Source organism: Solea solea, chromosome 17 (genome assembly GCF_958295425.1).
Source record: "Solea solea chromosome 17, fSolSol10.1, whole genome shotgun sequence".
NCBI lineage: Eukaryota > Metazoa > Chordata > Actinopteri > Pleuronectiformes > Soleidae > Solea > Solea solea.
The window spans coordinates 18830163-18851201 of NC_081150.1; the positions used below are offsets into that span (position 1 = coordinate 18830163).

At 41.2% G+C, this 21039-nt stretch overlaps 1 protein-coding gene across 1 annotated transcript in view; it reads left to right on the forward strand.

Annotated features, from left to right (window-relative positions):
- man1a1 (mannosidase, alpha, class 1A, member 1) overlaps positions 1-21039 on the forward strand; it is a 136534-nt gene that overhangs the window by 62598 nt on the left and 52897 nt on the right. The window contains exons 3-4 of the mRNA XM_058613170.1: positions 3767-3882; positions 10184-10264. Of these exons, the coding sequence (XP_058469153.1) occupies positions 3767-3882; positions 10184-10264 (197 nt within the window). The remainder of the gene's footprint in view (positions 1-3766; positions 3883-10183; positions 10265-21039) is intronic.

The following is a 21039-nucleotide window of genomic DNA, read 5'->3' on the forward strand; positions in this document are numbered from 1 at the left end:
TAGTATATATCAATGCGATTCCTCAAGCACAGGAATATTTTTGCTCAACATTCATGTTTTTTGTTGTTGCATAAAAATGATTGATTTTTCAGTGATTAAGTTTTAGTCACTTAAGAATCCGTGTCATGTTATGTAATAATTATCCTCCTTTTTTTAAAACAAAAGGTTTATATTTGTTTATGACACAGTTTCTTTAAATTAACCAACATTTCCAGTTGTCATGAATTCCCATGAATTTCCACCCAAACTAAAAATCCCATGGAAAGTTTCTGGAAATTTACCGGGAATTTGTCGCCCCTTTGCAAACCTAATTACAGTATTGCGTGGTCTCCAGATTTTCTAATTGTATGCTAACTGTTGGGATGTAGAGAGTCAGAATTTTTATATACAAAATGATTGCACCAAGCTTTGAACCATTTTGCTCATCTCAAAATTAAGGATACGGTCCGAAATGGCTTGAATATTTGACCAAGAAAAAAGTAAAATCCCTTAGCATTCATAAACCCTAAATATGACAAAAAATACTTAACAAAACACGGGTTAACACATACAAAAAGTTGTTTTAAAACAGGTAAAAGACTTTACCGCACTGAAGGACAACTTGGGAACGATACTGGTAGTTGAAAGACATTTAAAAAAAAAAAGTGGTTTGAGTCATCCTTAGTGTTTCTTACTTTATTGTGAGGACATTATCTATTGATGTTATCAGGATATGGTTGGGTTTTCAACAAAAGTCTATAATCTTAGCCCTGATAGATTTTTCTAGGTCTCAAAATCAGACAACATTTCTCAGAGCCCAAGACAAAGGTAAGTATTTTTAGAAAGTAAGTCATTGGGCACGAACACGTTAAAAGCCTCCAACTGGCACTCTGAAACGAGTCAGGATTTAAGGACAGTGAACACCTCGTTTGTCATTGTCGCTGAGTCTCTTCTTTTTTTTTTTTTTTTTGGCCGTTTGACTCGTCAGCAAGAAATGTTTGAGATGCTCCGGGGCCCCAGACCTGTTGGGTCTCTGGTCCTGAGCCAGGGAGGCTCAGTCAGTAATCGATTCCTGCCAAGGTGGCTCTGTCCACACACACATACACATAGGTGTGCCATTTTCAGAAAGTTTTCAGGGCAGCCTTGCAGTGCAAAGCAAGAGCGTACACTGAAGACGCAATTGGAGGTCGAGAGTCTTGCTCAAGGACATGAACCAGGCACCTTCTGATCAGAAATCTCTAATGGCGCTTTTCCACTGTACAGTTCCAGCACGACTCATCGTTTCCATTACTTCATCGTACCTCCGCAATGTGGGCGGAGTCGTCATAGTACAACTACGTGAAACTGCCATGACCTTGTTTTATACGCGGCACAAACTTGTAGTGACTTGTAAAGCAGTTGTTTTCGGTGTGTCTGAATCATTAGAATCAGTTGATTTTAACGATTTCAGATTTTCAAAGATTCAGGCACACGATCGCGGGCTTTCAGCAGTGCTGTCCCTAAATACACAAACTCCCCTGTTCCCCATTTCCTTTGCTAAATGTTTGAGATTAACGTTCATGTTTTCAGTGGATTTCAGGGGCAATCTTTTAGACTGATCTGCAGTTTGGCATTGTTCGCTTTGATTCTTGTATCGGACACTGCGCTCATGACTCTTCCAGTGACGACACTCTCTGACCAATCAGTAGCCAACAGTCTGTTGACGTCACATTTTAGTATCGGCTCAGCTCGCTAGGAACCTTATCAGAGCAGGTACTAAAAAAAGTCACCAAGTACCATCACTGATGGAAAAGCAATAAAAATGAGTGGTGCTAGAACTGTATGATGGAAAGGCCCCATAAGATCAGTGTATTCACTGAGTTCCTCTACCAAAGATGAAATGTAGTAAAACTTGTATGAACCATTTCCTCCTCAACGTCTTTTTTTATATCCATATATAGAATTAATATTCTGGTCACATTTTGACCATGTGTATCCTGAACATCACACACACACTCACACACACTGAGATCAGTGAGGGGGAAGGAAGTGCAGTGACAAGACAATGGACGAGAGTAAAGTGTCTCGTCCTCTCTTTGTCGCTCTGGAGGCTCCAGTGGAGCGAAAATGTGAGTGAGATGAAAAACAGGAAGGACAAGTGACTGTATCTGCTGACACCTCCACTTACGTGCTCCCCATTTCTGTAGCACGGCTTCTGCAAACGTAGTCAACAATCGCAGATGACGAATAAATGCAGTTTGTTGACTGACATTGGTTTTTATTGGATTGATGTGATATCTAATGGCACATAAACGGTGCGTTCCATTAATAGTCAGAACATGGAATTTCCAACTTGGAAATCTGGAGCTAACTCACCAAACCCGACATGGGATTCTGCAACCTTTTTCCATTAGCAACACTTCTGTCATATTTGTTTCACATTAAATAAGTCATACACATAGGACTGTTTAACTTTTTTAGTGTTTACCTGTTGCTGTGCTGTTTGTATGCCATTGTTTTCAACGGAATGCTAACAATGGCTAGCCCAAGAGACTTAAATCTTGAGACTTCCGAACATCAGTTCAGATTTAAGGGGTCGCTTCTTGGGTGAGCAGGAGTCGTGGTTTTGTTGCAATCTGCTCTCTCGCCATTAGATGTCACAAATTCTTGTTGTCTTATACAATTGCCTTTTAATATACTGTTTATTGCAGAACTGGTGTATCGTGATATTATCGTGGACCACGTAAAATCAATAGCCTTCGATTCCCACCTCTAATCTTGACGCTAAGCTAGGCTAATGGCCCGCAAATTCTCACACCACTGAAAATCTCCTTCACAAGTCGTTGACAGAGTTTTGCAGGAGTGGATTTATAAATAAAATACATAAAAAAACACACACACTCACCTACAGTGATAACAGCACTGGCTGTGATGGACAGCAGTAGTTCAGAGCTCTGTCTGTGGATGATGAGTCAGCATTTTTGTTTTAATGGAAAGCTTTTAGCTGCCTTTGATTCCTCCCACCACCTACAGAGGAATATTCACACAGTCCACATGTCCACGGCTTCCCTCTCACCTTGTCAAACACTTTCTCGTCTCTCCTGGACTCTTTCAGTCTGTGTGTGTTTGTCAGTTTTTGTTGCTGTTCTTTCTTCACCTCCTCATCCTCCCTTTTCATCTTTCCACATTGTCTTTCTCATGTTGTCTCAAGCTCAGACCGACGAGGTCGTGTCTGCGGATGTATAAAATGTGAGGACTAAAAGCTCTAGGAGAGCGGTCTGTGCCGCGTGCTTCACGATTTACTCAGCTTCTCGGACATGTACACACAGACGACGGGGTTTGAATTCTCGGGGGGGTGGTTGTATTCTTCTACTGACACAGCTGAAATGATGCTTTGTGTGTCTTCCCTGCTGCTGTGAGGCCAATCAGTAGAGATGAGCAGCTCTCCCGACGTTCCGTCGGCGCTGATAATCGCTGCCTCTTACCATCTGCTGAGCAAAAATAAATTATTCACCTTCCAAACTCAACTCTTCTTCACGTCTGCTGCTTTTTTCTTTCTTTTTTTTATGTGAAACTGCTGCCAGCATCTGTTGTCATTCATAGCTGTAAAATAAACATTTTCGGTGATCATCACTGGTGTTTTCTTGCTCATATAGGAGAGCCAAAAGCGTATTGTTTTATTATTGTTATACAGCTACCTTCCCAGAATTAGTTGTGTTTAGCAAGACAGTGTGAAGCAAGTTCTTGGAAATACAACATCCAGCAAATCTAACGCTCCGTTTCCCTAACTCTTCTGTGTCTCATGCAGGAAGTATCAAAGGAGCGACGATCGTGGATGCTCTGGATACGCTCTACATCATGGAAATGTTTGAGGAATTTGACGTTGCCACCGACTGGGTCGAGAAGAACCTCGACTTTAACGTGGTAAGTCATTGCACGTGTTACAGGATACAGGTTTGACAATGCGGTATGTTGTTGCCCAAATAAATAAAAATGGTCCATTTGATCCCCAGTATAATTAATTTAATAATGTATTGAATTCGGGGGCAACCAATCATTGGCCTGGCCAAATATTGGGGATTGATGTTCGGCATTTTGACAATTGCCGTTATCAAACTTTTAGGGGGTCACTGTTTTACTGTAGACTCTGTTACCAAATGTCCATATGAATGACAAGAGAAAAAGTAAGACTGGACACTTTATACATTAATTTTTTTATTTAAAGTTTGTTATAAAAAGTGTAAATATCGGTAAAAAAGTTCTGTTGCACTGTAAATGCGTATCCGTTCCAATAGTCTCCTCATTAACTAATGATAATCAGTCTCGATAGCTGCCCTGAAAAAACAATTTTGGTCGACCCCTATGTATTGAATCCTAGGAGTCGACCATATATTGAATACATGCAGAGACACACTGTGGTTGCAGAGATTTTAATATGTACATTTAGGTGTTGGTGCACCAAATACACAGTTGTGATGTATTAAAGGTTTGTGGACAAACAAGGAAGAACATCACAAGAGCCATGTTACATCCAGAAGAACGTGTTCTATAACAGTTGATTATAATAATTCTCCTTCTTTCATTTAGAGGATCAAACTGTGCCCATGAGACAAATAAAAACTTAATTAAAGGAGAAAAACCAAAGTATATTACAATAAACATCATAAACCAACAATTTCTAGGTGCTCATTTTGAACATTTTTTTAATACTGTATTTGTGATGCAGTTGAAAGAGCTGAAAATGTGTCGCGTAAAAAAGCGCTGCTTTAGTAAGAAATCAAACTCACTCTTCCTTCTTTCATTTTCATGTTCTCATCTTTTTTACTTTAATGTTTATTATTGCTCTTTCCTGTCACAGCTCTGCTCCAATCACTTTGCATATTCTACATAATATGTTCTATTTCTGTGTGAACACAGTTTAACTTCAGTTAATTGAAAGTGGCATGTTTGTATTTTCATTACAGAAACTTGATTCTTCATTTTTAAACAGTGATTAAAAAATGGTCTGAGTTTGTATGCGAAATGGCTTGTAATTAAAAAAGATGATATTGATCTACAAAATCTACAGCAGAGATGGAGAATCTCATCTTTGTGATGAGCAAACATTAATAAAAAGGTCATCGAGTATCGTAGGCGGGAGTGTTTTTCTGTGCTAATTTCTGAAGGACTGCTGTGTTCTGGCTGATTAGTTTAACAACGCGGGAACACGTAAGACACATCTGCGGGAAAACACACACTATACCACACCACACACTTTTCTTTTGAAGTTTGCCTTGATTGTAGAGTCCTCCTCATTACAAAGAGCCTCCTAATTAAGTAAGAACAGAAGAAGGGCTTTCTGTGTCTTTGTATCTGTAGTTTTAGCTGTTGTTTTTATGAGTTCTGATTAAAACACCAAATCAAGAATTGGATTATGATATGAGGGTTTGGTCCATTCACAGCGTTCCCATGTGTTCTTGAAATCCTTTTTGAGTCAGTCGGATGCGACCAAAGTGCTATTAACGTTAAAGGTAGTAGTTTTTGTATGGTGGCTCCCATCTTGGTATCATAACTTGGGGGGAAACCCAGAGGTTTCTGAGTTTCTACTACATTGGAACACAGCATATGCACAGACTTTTTAGCTGGGTCATGTAGAGTTTGACTTTGCCTTAAATGTTCTGGTGATAAAAAGGTGGTGGTCAAACGAGACTACAACTACCGTGGTCACACGAGACCATCGACTATCTACCCACTATCCTGGTCATGTGAGACTACCGACTATCATCACGTGAGACCATCGACTATCCTGGTCATGCGAGGCTATCAACTTGATTATCTGCTAACTATCGTGGCCATGTGACACTGCCGAATGTCTACCGGTTATCGTGGTCACGTGAGACTACCGACTATCTTCCAACTATCGTGGTCACACTGGACTACCGACTATCGTGGTCATTCGAGACTACCGACTATCTACCGACTATCTACCGACTATCTACCGACTATCGTGGTCATGCGTGACTACCGACTTTCTACCAACTATCCTGGTCATGCGAGGCTACCGACTTGATTATCTGCCGACTATCGTGGTCATGCGTGACTACCGACTTTCTACCAACTATCCTGGTCATGCGAGGCTACCGACTTGATTATCTGCAGACTATCGTGGTCATGCGAGACTACCGACTATCTTCCAACTATCGTGGTCACGCTGGACTACCGACTATCGTGGTCACGTGAGACCACCGACTATCCTGGTCATGCGAGACTACCGACTCTCTACCAACTATCCTGGTCATGTGAGACTGCTGAATGTCTACCGGCTATCGTTGTCACGCGAGACTGCCGACTGTCTGCCGACTGTCTGCCGACTGTCGTGGCCACGTGATAAAGTGATACCTAGCCAAACCTATTAGTGATTCTCCTGGAAACTCTTATCTCTTCTGTGTTCATGTTCATTAAAGACAAGGTTATTAAAACAAAACGGAAATTTCAGGACCAACTAGAGCATGAATTTGGCAACGTGAACCCTAAATTAGAAAGCAGTGAAGCCGGACCTCGATAACATGACGTACAGTAAGTGCTACCCTGAACACAGGCAGGTCATATGTATCAGCTGAAATCAGCAGTTATGAACTGCTTTGTTGGTACAACAAACAGGTAAATTTGTGATTTCTGTAACAGTATCGGACACAACAAGGTGATAAATAGCCATCTTTGTTCATAATACCAGCAAAAACAATGACATTAAAGAATAAATAGCTCTCATATGGTATTGGCAGATATCCACAACCAGCAGAATCTGATCTTTAGATTAAATGTCGTGTGCCGTATGTGCCTTCAGTTTAGCTTTAATCTTAAATTACCACTTTTAAATTACTTAATGCTCTGTAACTAAATTAAAAGTGTCACTGTTGCACAGATGTGGAGGTTCAGTGTCGCAGTGTTTATCAGCCGTCATTCTGCCACTCAAACTCCACCATCACAGCAGGAGGCCCATTTAGTTTTCTGAATTTCCCTTTTCTGCAGTTTCATAAAGCTTTGTTTCCCACTTTTCTCCAGCGCCTTTACAAAAAGCCCATTTTAATGAGACGACTCTGGTCGGCTTTTGTTTCGACGCGAAGTTTCTTCCAAACATTCAAGGAGAGCGGCTTAACTTTCAGTGACTGGGATGATACAATCCAGCAAAGTAGGTCTTTAAATATACATGCGTCCTCTGAGGACGTCTGAAACTTGAAAACACAGTTGTTGAGCTTGTAGGACACTTGAAAGCCCAGGTAGTCACCTTGAGTTTTTTGAGATGCATCTTATTTATAAGTGTGCTAGCTTTGGAGACACAGAAAGCAGAGAATATAAAGTGGAAGAGACTGAGACTTGGGATGACTAGTGATGACAGAAGTGGTGACAGCATTCAGACATCTTCTCAGGGACGTTGATGAAATCTCCAAATATCCTCTGGCATTGGTTAGTCGTCTTTGGAGGTCTGCCCAGGTAAAGTCGTTATGTACAAAACACTGTCTCAGTCATTCTGGCTGCGGATCACGGCTGATTTCCTGAATCAATTTGATTCCAATTCACAGGGTCTTGATTTGATTCAATTTTCGACTTGAGTAAATATCAATCAATTTAGAGATATTTCAGTTTCCATAACAATTTTGCCTTGTTATTATGAAAGCGATTTTCCCAGAGCTAATCCTGCGTATTGTAGAAAATTTAGTTTGACCCCAAAGTAGTGACATTAATGCACTTTTATTTATCGTGACCCCACTACAGTACAGTCATAGGCTCAATTCCAACTTAAAAAAAACCTGTTAAAGTTCTAAATATCCAGCCATGGTGTTATGACAAGGATAAACAAAGTCATCCTCTTGAGCGAAAAATCACGACACCCAATGCATTCGGAAAGTGGCGGGTAAATCTGCTGACTCAGATGTTAGCTTAGCTGTTAGCTTTACCGGAGCTAATAACTTGTCATGTCAAGACTGTCATGGTCACGCAAGTCTACCGAGTATTGTGGTCACGCGACACTACCGAGTGTCTACCGATTACCGTGGTCCGCCGGGACAAGACTAGACTACCGACGAGACAAGACTACGACTACCTAACAATAAATAATCAGTGAAATACAAGCAAAACCACCACTGTCTGTGGTCATCGTACAGTAGGTTGTGTTCTTCATTCCTATCCTTTATAACCACATGTACGGCCTGTGCAGTAGTCATTGGCCCGAGTAGATGGTAAGTGCTCTGGAACATTATCTCAGTGGCTCAACCTGTGACAACTTTTATTTAGTTCTCAGCGAGGAAAAGGCCAGGCTTAGATGCTTAGTCAGTTTCCTGTGAGCTCTGTAATGGTGTTAATGTTGCACCATCAGGAGACACGACTTCTCGCCTGCCAGCTTTGTCAGGCCCTCGTGCGGGAATGAGATAACGTTGCACAACTGCTGACTTGGAGAGTCATTGTTCGGCGGGTTTAAAGCACTCGCGGCTGCCGAAGGCAGACACACATGCACACACACAAGACGCAGCGGTATGAATATTTAAAAGTGACACATTTCGTGACTCCATTCTTTATATAAAACAATGTTTCACTCTTAGTTTATTAAAACTGCAGCAGCAGGAAGAAATAATGGCCGTGTGCGTCGCGGCTGCCCGTCTGTGGCAGAGGCAAAAAAAATAATTAGGACGAATTAACGGCACCATCTAACTCCTCAATCTGTCACTCAGACTCGGGCAGAAATGACAGAACATATTTTGTCTGACATATTTGTTTTTTTATTCAATAGGACAGAGTCTATTGTCCTGCCTCTGGTCGACAGCAGTGACTTATGAGAGCTGTCAGTCAAACACAGAGAGACTTCTGGAGAGAGAGAAAGGGAAGGAGGTGGAGGGGGATAGAGAGGAAACAAACAAAGCATCATTGTTGTTCTGCTCAAACAAATGCTCCAGCAAACCTGTATTTCTGTCTAATTATTTGTCTGTCTAGAAATGGAGGCACTTTACATTTGGATGCAGTCTTTCTCGTCATTTAAAGCAGAATTTAAGGGGGTTAAAGTAAAGAAAAATGCATTTGCATCTTAAAAAAGTGCTTTATTTTCAACCCCTATTTATAGACAGCCAATGAAAGCAACGTGGCCACAATGATGCATCGTTTATTAATCGATTATTAAACTATTTTGAGTGTGTTTAAGTTGTTAACTCAAGCTCTCAGACACTTTAGCTTTTAAAAAGTGAATATTTTCTGGTTTCTTTGCTCCGCATAAGAAAGAAAACTGAGGATTTTCAGACTTTTGTTTAGTAAACTTTGGTTTAGTAAACTGTTGATCAAGAAGATGAATCAATTATGAAAATAACCATCAGATCAACTCAAAAAAATTGATTTCTTTGCAATCGATAATGAAATAAACACAGATTCTGACGAATCTGTGACTCGCTGTTGTCCCCTGCCAATCAATATATCATAAGAAGGTTAATCCTCATAATATGTCACAACGTTTACCTCTTTATGGTTACAATATTTATGAGACAATCATATTCCAAAATGAAGATGGAAATACAGGGGGGAAAAAAAACAAGTTGACTGATCGCTAAAGTATAATATCATCAATATGTCTGAAATGTGGACGACATGGTGGTTCAGTGGTGTTTTTGGTTAATATCCTGGGACTGTGGTGGCCCTGTGATAGACCAGTGACCTCAGACTGAATCCACATTCCCCTGCCATCCCTTAAATGGGTGACATTTCGCATTTAGTTTGCATTCTCTAAACGTTGAGATAATTTAGTGAGGAGAGGACGCCGCCGTCCCTCCCTGGAGTCTTTCTGCCAGTTTGGCTAAAAACGGTTGAGATGTCTGAGATGGGTTTTTTGTGTGTGTGTGTGTGTCTTGTGATAATTACTGAAGCACCTGCGGTTCAGACTAAAAATAGGTAACAGATAAAAATCGACTCATGCAGGCAGCTCTCTTGTTTCCTCTCACAGAGAGTACAGTAGAACCCCGTACTCTCCAAAAACAGAGATTTATTCATAAAGGCTATTTCTCACCATTTCTACAGGTCATTTATTCGTCTTGCCCTGTCCATTACTCTTACTTATTCACTGCAGGACTGTATTTGTTTAAAATGAACTGTTGGAGCCCTCAAAGGCCCAGAAACCTTCATCCCCTAATTCATCATACCTAGAGGAGGTAGCGAATGTTCTCTATAGTTTTATTTAATTTTCCTTGTTTGTGCTTTGTCTCTGCTGCAGAATGCAGAGGTGTCCGTGTTCGAGGTCAACATCCGCTTTGTTGGAGGTCTGCTGTCTGCCTACTACCTGTCCGGAAAAGAGGTAAGACACTTCCTGTGGCCGTTTCTCCACCTTCACTACACCTTTGCGGCAAGTTAGATGATGTCGGCTGATTGATCGAAACAGATGGTAAAGAACAGGGGACTGACAACACCAGAGACTAAGTGAGATAATGAGTGTTTTTAGATGCTCTAAATCGTTACTAATATCTCTTTTAATTGCCGGTGGTACAGATAAATGTGTCCCATTAGTGGTTGCCAAGGTAAGTTCTTGGGCTGCTCTTTTACACAGTTAGATTAGTTTGCTTCCAGCCGCACTACACGCTCTTGGTTCCACAAAGTATTGATTACTTGAACACTTGCAGAAAACCCTAAATGTTTTTTTGTTCTCTGGTTGGTATTGATGTTGTGAACGTGCTGCGCCGGACTGGATTTATTCAGAAAAATGAGTGCGGGGGAGATCCTATAGGGCCTTCCTGCATGACTTAGTGCCAGTTCTTCTGAGTCTGCGTGCACGGGCGAGTGTAAATCTGCTCGGTGACAAGAGGCTGTGAAAATGTCATGGGCAGGTATTACACTCAGGGCCTGTTCCCTCTACTCTGCAGGGATTTGTGTTAATCTCACTTCACTTCAATATCTCCTCTTCTTTATCTCTTTTAATTACGAGTCTCGGTCTCTTAATGAATAATTCGACTCCACTTAAGAATTGATAACGCTGCAGAGAAGTTCTCAGAACCCTGAAAACCTGGTGCGAACAAAGGTATTATCTATTTAAAAATTAGCTTGTGTGTTTTTCAGACCTACAGTATGTTACTAAAGAATTTAAGATAAGATTTAATCTGGAGTGCCTTGGCCTTTGACCTTTGTTCGTTTGACATTAGCAGGTGTAAGCAGCCTTGTATATACAGTATATATCTCTCTATATATAAAGATATCTATATATACTGTATATAGATATATATACGCACATGTAATCTACAAAATCATCCCAGCAGAGAGAGAGAGAAAGTTTTGGGGCCAAGTGCTTCCTAATTAGCAGAGAGATAGATTGCAGGTTGTAGAGCTTTGTTAGCAAAACCCATTTACAAAAATCAATGAACGTTCCAGCACTTCAGCACACACACACACACACTCACAGACACACAAAAGAAATCCTGACAACCAGTATTTCTTATTTGCCAAGTTTAAGGACTGTGGCCCCAAACCTAGCAAAGATTGGCACTCTGTCGAGCAGCGTTTTTATATGGGGAGCCATAAATTTGCACATAATGCAGCAGCTAATTTACTGTAGCTATTATGTGTAAAACTTTCCAAGAAATGTGTGGTAAAAAAAATCAATTAAATCTTAATTTTATGCCGTTCTTTTTCCACATAAATCTTAATTATAAAAAGTTGCTTAGGGACCACGGGCCACACGGTGGTCTAGTGGTTAGCACTCTCGCCTTGCAGCGAGAAGACCCGGGTTCAAGCCCCGGTTGGAACAAGGGCCTTTCTGCATGGAGTTTGCATGTTATCCCCGTGTGTGCGTGGGTTCTCTCCGGGTTCTCCGGCTTCCTCCCAGTCACAGTCCAAAAACATGCAATGTGGGGATAGGTAAATTGGACACCCTAAATTGACCATAGGAGTGAGTGTGAGAGTGAATGGTTGTTTGTCTCTATCTGTGTGTGGCCCTGCGATGGACTGGCGAACTGTCCAGGGTGTACCCCGCCTATCGCCCGATGTAGCTGAGATTGGCACAGCACCCCCCGCGACCCTCTGGCAGAGGATAAAGCGGTAGATGATGACTGACTGATGACTGCTTAGGGACCCCAAAAAATAGCCCCCACGACCCATCTGTGGGTCCTGACCCAGACTTTGGGAAGCACTGCAGAAGAGTGTGTACCTTTGCTTAGATCCATAACCTCCTCCTACACAACATTTAAATTTAGCCTGTTAAATTAGTATAAGTGCACCTTTTTTTGCTTTACAGTGTGGCTAACGTTAGCGGTTAGCTAGCACTAGCATCCCTCATCAACTAATACAAAAATACTAAATACTGTAAAACTGGGCTGGTGTGTGTGACCATGTAATGTCACGTAATATGTGCAGCAAATAGTGTTGTTCTTAAATAAAGTAGCTTAATCTACTCGTCTTCAGGGAGGGTATCAACGATTAAAGGTCCAGAATAGAGCTGCAACTAATGATTATTTTCATCGTTGATTAATCTGTCGATTACTTTCCCGAGTAATCGATCAGAGTTTGTCGAACCTGGAAATGATGACGTTCTCGAACGTCTTGTTTTTGTCCACAAACCAAAATGATTCACCTGAATGATTTCTTTGTTATCTGGAGAAAAGAAACGAAGAATATATTCACATTTAAGACGCAAAAACAATTAGAAATCGTGTTTTAATCATGAAAAAAGCTTCAAACCGATTATTAAAAATAGTTGGCGATTGATTTACATCCTTTACATACCACAAAAGGTGTTGTGTTTGTTTATTTTCTCGCTTCACGAGGTAAAACACACAATCTGAAGGGTCCGTCCTTGGTGGAAAAAAATGGTGGCCCTATGAATGAAGTTTTTCTTTTATTTTGAAGTGATTTCACACTTATACAAACATATACGGTCGTATCTACCATTAAACCCTACATTATCTTACCCCTTGGACGTTAAACCAGTCGTTCGACAACGTCACGCACGATTGTGTTGTGAAATTGGCGTCGTACAAGTGTTGAAGCAACCTGGATTGTTACAATATTCACGCCTTGTCTCTGTGAATCCAAACGCTGCCTGGACAAAAGCTGAAAACATCTCCTGAACCTCGCCATGCGCTCAACAAGTGTTAGGCAGTCAACTCTTGACTCCTCCTCTTCGTCGTCGTTGTTTCTCCTTGGCAGCCGCTCCCGGATTCCTCTTTTTTTATGACTCACCGAGTATTTCAGTCCGAGCCTTTGGAAGGTCGCGCTCTCTCTCTCTCTCTCTCAGCTGCAGGTCAGGGTCTCCTCAGAGGTGGAGGCAGTAGATGAATGGGCTGACGGGGTGGGGGGGGTTTGGCCTTGGAGGATGGAGGCTGCTGATGGACAGGGGGTCTGAATTTTGGTTATTGGTGGTGTGGTGCTGAAAGAGTGCTGCAAACAGCAAATAAAGCCCGGGAAAGAATGGAGATGAAAGTTATGCCTCACCAACACTGGGATTCCAGAACTTTATCTGTAAATCATTTTTTGGTTTTGAAGTAAATATTGAACGTACTAATGTAAGTTCTCATACAGCACTCCAGTTTTTCTAACGCGCTGAACTCTCACCTGTAAACTCACACTGTGGCAACACTCTCTCGATAAAAGCTCACGCAGATGAAGCAGAGCTGTGCACTTTTGCCGGGCGGGTTTTTCCCCAGTAAAAATGGATTCATTCCGTTCAACAATGGTCCGACATTACGCGACTCGCTCTCTCGCATGAATGTGTGACGGAAGTGCGAAGGATCGGCGCGAGCGTGACCTGTGCTCATGCCGCGTCGTGTTGTGTTGCCCGTAGAAACGGGAAGTCAGGATATAATAAAAAATAAAAAAATAAAACTGATACCTTTCAGTGAAACTTCAAAGTGCTTTGTCCGGGTGTTATTTTGAATGTAGCGTGTGAGTGAAGTGTAGCAGCAGGATGATGGATGATGAAAGGTGTTGAAGACGGACAGAAGGAGCAGGTAAAGGCAGTGGAGGAGTCACTCTGTCTCGCTCCTTGTCTGGCCCCGGCTCAAAGGGACCCGAGCCTTTGATGAAAATTTGATCAGTAAATATACAGCTGGTACCGACGGCGTGCACCCTACTGGCAGGCTTTTAACGTCGCCGGCTGCATACAGATCACAGCGTGTAACCTCATCTGCCAGAGAGAGAGAGCGCAGGAGGAGGAGGAGGAGGAGGAGGAGGAGGAGGGAAAGTCTGCAGGAAGCCGGGGAGTAATGTATGGAGAGATGGACGAAATATAAAGGACTCCAGACCTTCTGCTAATCTAGGCTAAGTGCTTCATGCAGGGAAGGACGCAGGAAGGACTGCCAGCAGTGTTGTAAAGACAGAGAGGGACAATGTGAGGAAGGATTCATGAAAGGAGCCAAAAAATGGACAAGTAGGCAATAATTCACCTGTTTTTTTGTTTTTTTTACAATAATTTTAATATTGACATAAAATCAAGAAAGTACAATTTTACTTAGCGAATGATAAAGACTCATCTGGGGGATTGAGTGTCTTGCCTCGAGTTTACACTAGAAGATATTTTTGTCGGTCAATGTGGCCGTTTCTATTTCAAAATCCCAGCCATGCGTGTTTAATGCCGGACATACAGTATTTTTAAACCGACGGGGAAAAAAACCCCACATTTTCATTGAATTTTGGAAAACAAACGTTCCACAAACGGCAAAAATCGAATTATAATAAACTACATGAGAAATAAACAATAAAATGAACCAGAAATACTTCATTATGCCGAGTCCGAATAAGTGCGACGTATGAAAACACGCGACTCGGTCAAAAATGTCACGATTGTCCGTTTGTGTCCATTTGCGTCTGCGTTTCGTTGAAATGAAGAAGTGTTCGGCCGCTTTTGCGAAATCAAAATTGTCTAAACCTTTGTGATGACTCGCGATCCTCATCGACCTCGTCACTTTGTCCTCGGTGAGGCGGCTTCTTCAGGCTGTTTTTGATGGTTTAGGAGTGAGAATCTGCACTAGGACAGGGTGCGCCGGAGGCCACGGGAATTATGGAGGCGAGCTTTCGCCAGCTTTTCCCTAAAAATCAAAGTAAAAAAGGGGTTAACAAATACTGTGATTGTGATAAATGAGCAGAGGAAAAGAAAGATGTAAGAAAGATGTCAGAAAAGGAGAGCTCATCATCTATGATGGAAAAATTATAAAAGAAAAAGAGGGGCAATGAGTGAATGAATTGCAACTCAAGGAAACTTGAAATTCAAGACAAGTGGTTTGTTTTTTAAAAAAAAGTTAATTAAAATACCAAATCATCAAATACTTTGGTAATTTGGTGAAGTGATGTTCGTATCACGGGAACTGAGCAGTGACTCATTTTAATTTAGTGATTTTTTTAGTGTGTGAAATTCAGTTAATGCTGTCCAGCAATCAAGAAAACTCCCACTGTGAAGATCTGTTCTATGTTTTAATATTTAAAATTTAAACTTGATGTTGATGGAAACTAATCCCAGTCTCCTTCCACGGTCGTGTCTGGCACGGTAATCTAATCTGCTGCCTCCTTCATCCCCGCAGGACAACCACAGATTAGTGTAAAAAATCCCAGTTATGCCAACAAATACAGTAGTTATGCTAATATTTGCACGTAGAGGCAAAAGTAGGTCCCAAATCAGTCACAATTCACAAATAAGTTAAGTTTCCATCCTTAATTTAGAGCAGAGTCATTATATTTTGGTGGTATATCTTCTGGTCCGAGGATGTGAACAAGCACAACAAAGACTTTATGTGTACTTAACATAAAACACGACCTGTTTGACTTCTTTCAGTGAAAAATTAAATAAAATGTGTGAATATGTGGCGATAATTTATAATTGCATACTCCACTTTTGTCTGTGTTGAAAGCATATTGAAGAAAACTGCCATCTACCTTCTATAATTTCAAACTTGGTGACTAAATAAGGCATTTTGGGATGTTTTACTTCCATCTTATGATGAAATAATACTAACATGCCATATATAAACCATTGTAAATTGGCCTTCTGGCAGTGAATAGATGTCTTAGTGTTAAAAACTGACAAAAACCTGGAAATGTCATTCAGAGTCAAGCCAAATCAAAAATGCAGGCTCCAGCTGTACAAATCACTCTATTCAGATTCTTTTATTGTATTTCGTTGTCAGTGCAACAATTCCCTCCTCGGAGGTTGTTTCCTGTGGACTGTGGAATGATACGTGCTGATTTTTTCTCTCATGTAAAAATAACCTAAGAAAAAAACCAATCACTGACTGGTGAATGATGCATACGAACAAAATACAAATGAGTGATTCAATATGTGTCGCAGTTGGCTTCCAACTCCAGGAAACGCCGCTTGTCTTTCTGCCTTACCTCATTGATTGCCCTGTGTTTGACTGATTTGGTCTGGCCCAGTGCAACCGCTTGATGGATTTCCGTGGCAACGGAACGACGGCCATTAGCCGAACTCGAGGTTCCTCTCGCCGCGCCTTGATGGATTCGCTCAAAGGTTTTTATTGTCAGTGAGTGATTGGAGGGGAACGCGAGGCAGTGCAGCTTGGCTCGGACGAGCACACCTTCGCCGGTTTCCCTCCGCTAATCAATTGGTCTCCATTAAATCTTGGGCTTGTATTAAATCTCACAAAATCTCTGATCTGCGATCAGACAGGCATCCAATTTTTTTGATTAAATCGTCTCCAGTGTTGTTTCAGCTGGATTACAATGGACAACAGTCGTGGTTCTTGAAGCTTTCAAAACTAATTCAGATCCAGTGCCAACTGGGAACTGCTCTAATGTTGACTCATGTGATTAGAGTTCACCATAAACTGGACCCTTAACTCACCATCAACCCCAAACATGTCGTCATAAGACACAAGATTCTGCATCAGTCACTGAGATGAAACATCGTTATAAATCTGCTCATTATTGTCAGTATCTCTGGCAGCTTCCCATATTTTGTTTCCCCTCGTCCTGAAAACAAAAACCAGCACATTTCACTGCATGAGTTCGGACACTTTCCATCTGCATTTGCTGAAGCTGACAGCCGAGCGTACAAAGATCATGACAGGGAAGCAAAAGGTGACTGGAAACGAGCCGAGTTAGGAAGCAGCAGGGATTCTGGAGGTACACAATGCTTTTTTTGATGGTTGTTCTGCCATAATAGCTGACAGGGTGGTAACTTGAAGGGTAAAAAAAAAAAATAATCTGATTATTTGGCTTATTGTTTTCTGCTGGTGACGGCTTTGTGAAAACGTCCAAAAACTAAAATAGTAACGAGAAACAAGGGAAGCTTTGTCACGTTGTCACGCTAACAACAGCAGGAAGGAAGTACATGTGATGTTCTCATGAAAAAGTCATTTCATGTTATTAGTCCCATGTTGACGGTGAGTCAGGCTGACTGAACCACCCAAAAACACAAGTAGTTACACGTTTTTTTGTACAACCACAGCTGCATGAAGCCAGAACTTGTACACACATGTACGTAGTGTACAAAGTTTAGAAAGTTTCCAAGCAGCGACACACAAGTGCCAGCCAGTCAAAGCATGATTTGCCAATATTCAACCACAGGTGCAAGCCAGTCACAACACGATTAAGTTCAAACAGAACTCCATCTTCTCAGAAAAGGCCGTTCTTCAACATCACATTGGCATCTGTTTACTTGCAGTAGCTGCCAATCCAGAGCCAAGAGTTAGTTAAAGTCTGTGTGAGTCCCTTTTGAAGAAGATGTGAAACCTTTGACCCTTACATTCAAAACTGTTGTGTTTCCCAAACCTTCTACTTGAGCCCAATTTTTAAAGACGGCAAACTAACTTGACCCATATCTCAATAAAATTTGCACATACAGACATCCCCGACACCTATGACCATTTTGAATTGGTAAACAAACAATTTCCAAGAGTTACTTGGTAAATGAATTACAATTATGACTTTTTTGCTTGTTATTTAAAACATATAACCAGTCAAACTTGTCTCAATTGGTTATCAGTGGTCTTAATAGGTTTCAGCTCCTCCCCGCAAGCCAAAAAACTCTATTTTCTCCATGGATTGCACCTGTCTAACATATTCTTAAACTAGCGTACATTTAAGCAGGAGTGCATTTGGGCTTCGTGACACCTTTGATTTAGGTTAGCTAGATTATTTTGACTTTAAGTGAGATGTGGTGTGAGAACTTCACATCCACACTATACCATCTTTTTAAAGTTTTCTGTAAGCCTCAGACACACAAAAACCCTTCAAAGAACAACTCTAAACATTATAGTACACGTGCCAGGCCTGTGTGTGGCACTGAAATGCTGCCACAGAAATACATTTCCCCAAAAAATGCCATTTTAATGTCTGTTAAAATCCTTTTTTTTGTTAAAATGGACAAAAAGCCCAAACTTTTGTGGATTCTCTGAAACTTCTCGTGTGTACGAACCCTAAATTTAACTCCCAATTAATTTCCATTGTTTGTTCACCTCTGGCTCTATGTGGAGGTGTTAAAAACACACATAGCCAGTCGCCCTCTGGTGCTGCATAACAATGGTGTTGTTGAGAGAGAGAATGACTAAACAAAAACTCAAATGTATGCACGGTAAAGTGTCTTTAATTAAAGCGGGGAATATGGTGTCTGACATGCTCAAATGCTTTCAGTCTGTTGCCTCTTTCTCTCTCTCTCTCTCTCTCTCTCTCTTCTCCTCTCCCATGTGCCCTCAATTAACATTCATCACAGTGTGATTAGACAGACGCGATCCAGATGCACACAGTGACGGCGGACGGACGGCAGCACAGGGACAACGCTCTGTGTTCAGAAGCGAGATGAGTGAGGGCTTTGTGACAGAGGAACAGAGTGGAATCAGCTGAGAGAGATGAGAGCGGTGTGTGACAGTGGGTCAGTGTTTGGCCTGAGAAAATGACTTTACATTGAGCAGAGACAGGAAACGGCAGCAGCAGCAGCAGCAGAGCAGCAGAGCAGCCTTCAGTAAACACATTCACCGCTGAAGCATTTTCCTGCTACTTCATGTTTAGTTATTTGCTTCTCACGGTTCGTTACACCCGGCTTATTTTGGATAAGAAAATGGAACATAGGAAACCCAGATGGTTTTGGTTTGAACTAATTGAACTATTTATTTACAGTGTAATTCAATAGTGTACAAAAAAAAGCGAAAGGAGGTTAGGAAAACAGAAAGAGAACTCTGCAAAAACAGAGCTTATCTAACTTGATGGAAAATAAACCAGAAATAAAGCCCTCACAAACACTACTTAGACATTCTTTCACATAAATTCTCTGATGTGTGCAGGTTTAACAAAATCAATATTGAACCCTCAAACCCCAAAGTATTGTCTTCCAGAACCAACAAAAACCCACAAACACTTGGGGGGGTGGTTTATTCAAGACTTCTGATTTGGCATTTCCAGTCAGTCTTCATGACAACAACTTTAAAAGATAACACGACTTCTCAAAAAACAAGTACCGTAAGTGCAGTCAGGAGGTCAGTACAACGCTTGGTTTAAGCGAACGGCTTTAATGGAATTTTGATCATCGGCCTGCACGCAAGACGGGAATATGGACACGTGACATGTTTTTACCTTGTCCGAAAATGTTCCACCAAAATTGGAAGAAGCCACTAAAACCACTATACTATTTTCGTTTTACTTTTCATTGAAAAAAAACCTACAGAAGATCAACCAGTACCAGAGAAGAGTCTATGCTATGAAACACCAAGTAAAACTTTCAACGTGACGTCAGCAGCCACAGGAAAAACCACCCTAATTATTTCTAAGTTAAGTATTGTTAGCAGGGTGTTTTTTTTCCTGTTAAAATATCAAATGAATGCCAGTAAACAATGTTCCTGTTGGTTAGATATTCCAGAATCACAGAAAAATAGCTGTAAATTGACAGTCGGACCACTTAAACATCTTTGAATTCATGTAAACTCTGCTATCCTGGTGGGGGGTCTAAGGGATTAATGTGTTGTTGCAAAATATTGCACAACACATTAATCCCTTAGACCCCCCACCTCTTGGTCGCTCTGCTCCATCGCCATCAGTGTTGCCCTTATACTTACCCTATTTTTTATTTTGTTATAGAAAAAGCCCTGGTTAGTGTCTGAGTTGGTGTCCAAAGTAACAGTTGATGCGGTCGTGTAGTTTAAACCGGGGGAGTATATTACAGACTTGTATTATTTAATCATCATTCATTAACCCATCCACACTGAGCGACCGCACAAAATAATCAGAAATACCCTCCTACGTTATATCAATCCACTTTCTACTCTCTGATATTACATTTCCATTTGTAATCGATAGTTTCCACGACATTGTTAAGAAAGCGAACTCGCCCCATTTACAAATCCGTGAAGGAAACAAATACATGAAGTCCTGCACAAAAATAGGAAGCCCTGAGTTACTTCCACATACCAAAAAAAAAGACAAGCCTGAGGCACCTGTGAAACCGTTGAATTTCTGCAAAAATATTCTGTGATCTGCAAAAAAAACACCAAACCCACACATCCACAAATGGAACAATCATCAGAGAAACAGTCAAACGCTGTGATCAAACATGGACGGACACCAAAACAAGCAGCGTTGATGTGTTTTCAAGGCAATGCCAGTACAAGTTTTCTCTTGATTTAGTTTTTTCTCTGGTGAGTCATGTTTGACATCACAAACATGACGAGAAACAATCTTTGGAAGTGACAAAAGAAAAAGGAGCTCCACAGAGACCAGTGTCGCAGTTGTTGTTACACTCGTAAACACTTCATTCAAACTCCCCGGTGACTGATCAATCTCAGCTCGCTGTATGAACACTAGTGCACATCGGGAGCTGCCAAAATAAGGTACGGGAAGAAATTAGCCCCGTTTTCCCCCCCCGGGGTTACGTTTTTTATTGCTATTGAACGGAGGACACCGGCGATAAAAAGCTGCCTTTTATTTACTGAGCGAGAACGGGGAATACGCGTTTTTTCCATTGCAGACACGAGCCAGATGCTAGTGTTTGCTGGTAATGAAGATGAGATTCTTCAAGGCTAAATCACACAAACCATGAACAACACACAGGTTCACACAACTTCTTAACTCTAGATTATAGTTTTCTTTATTTTTATTTATTTATTTATTTATTTTGACATTTGTCCACTCCCTGGCAAAATTAATAAG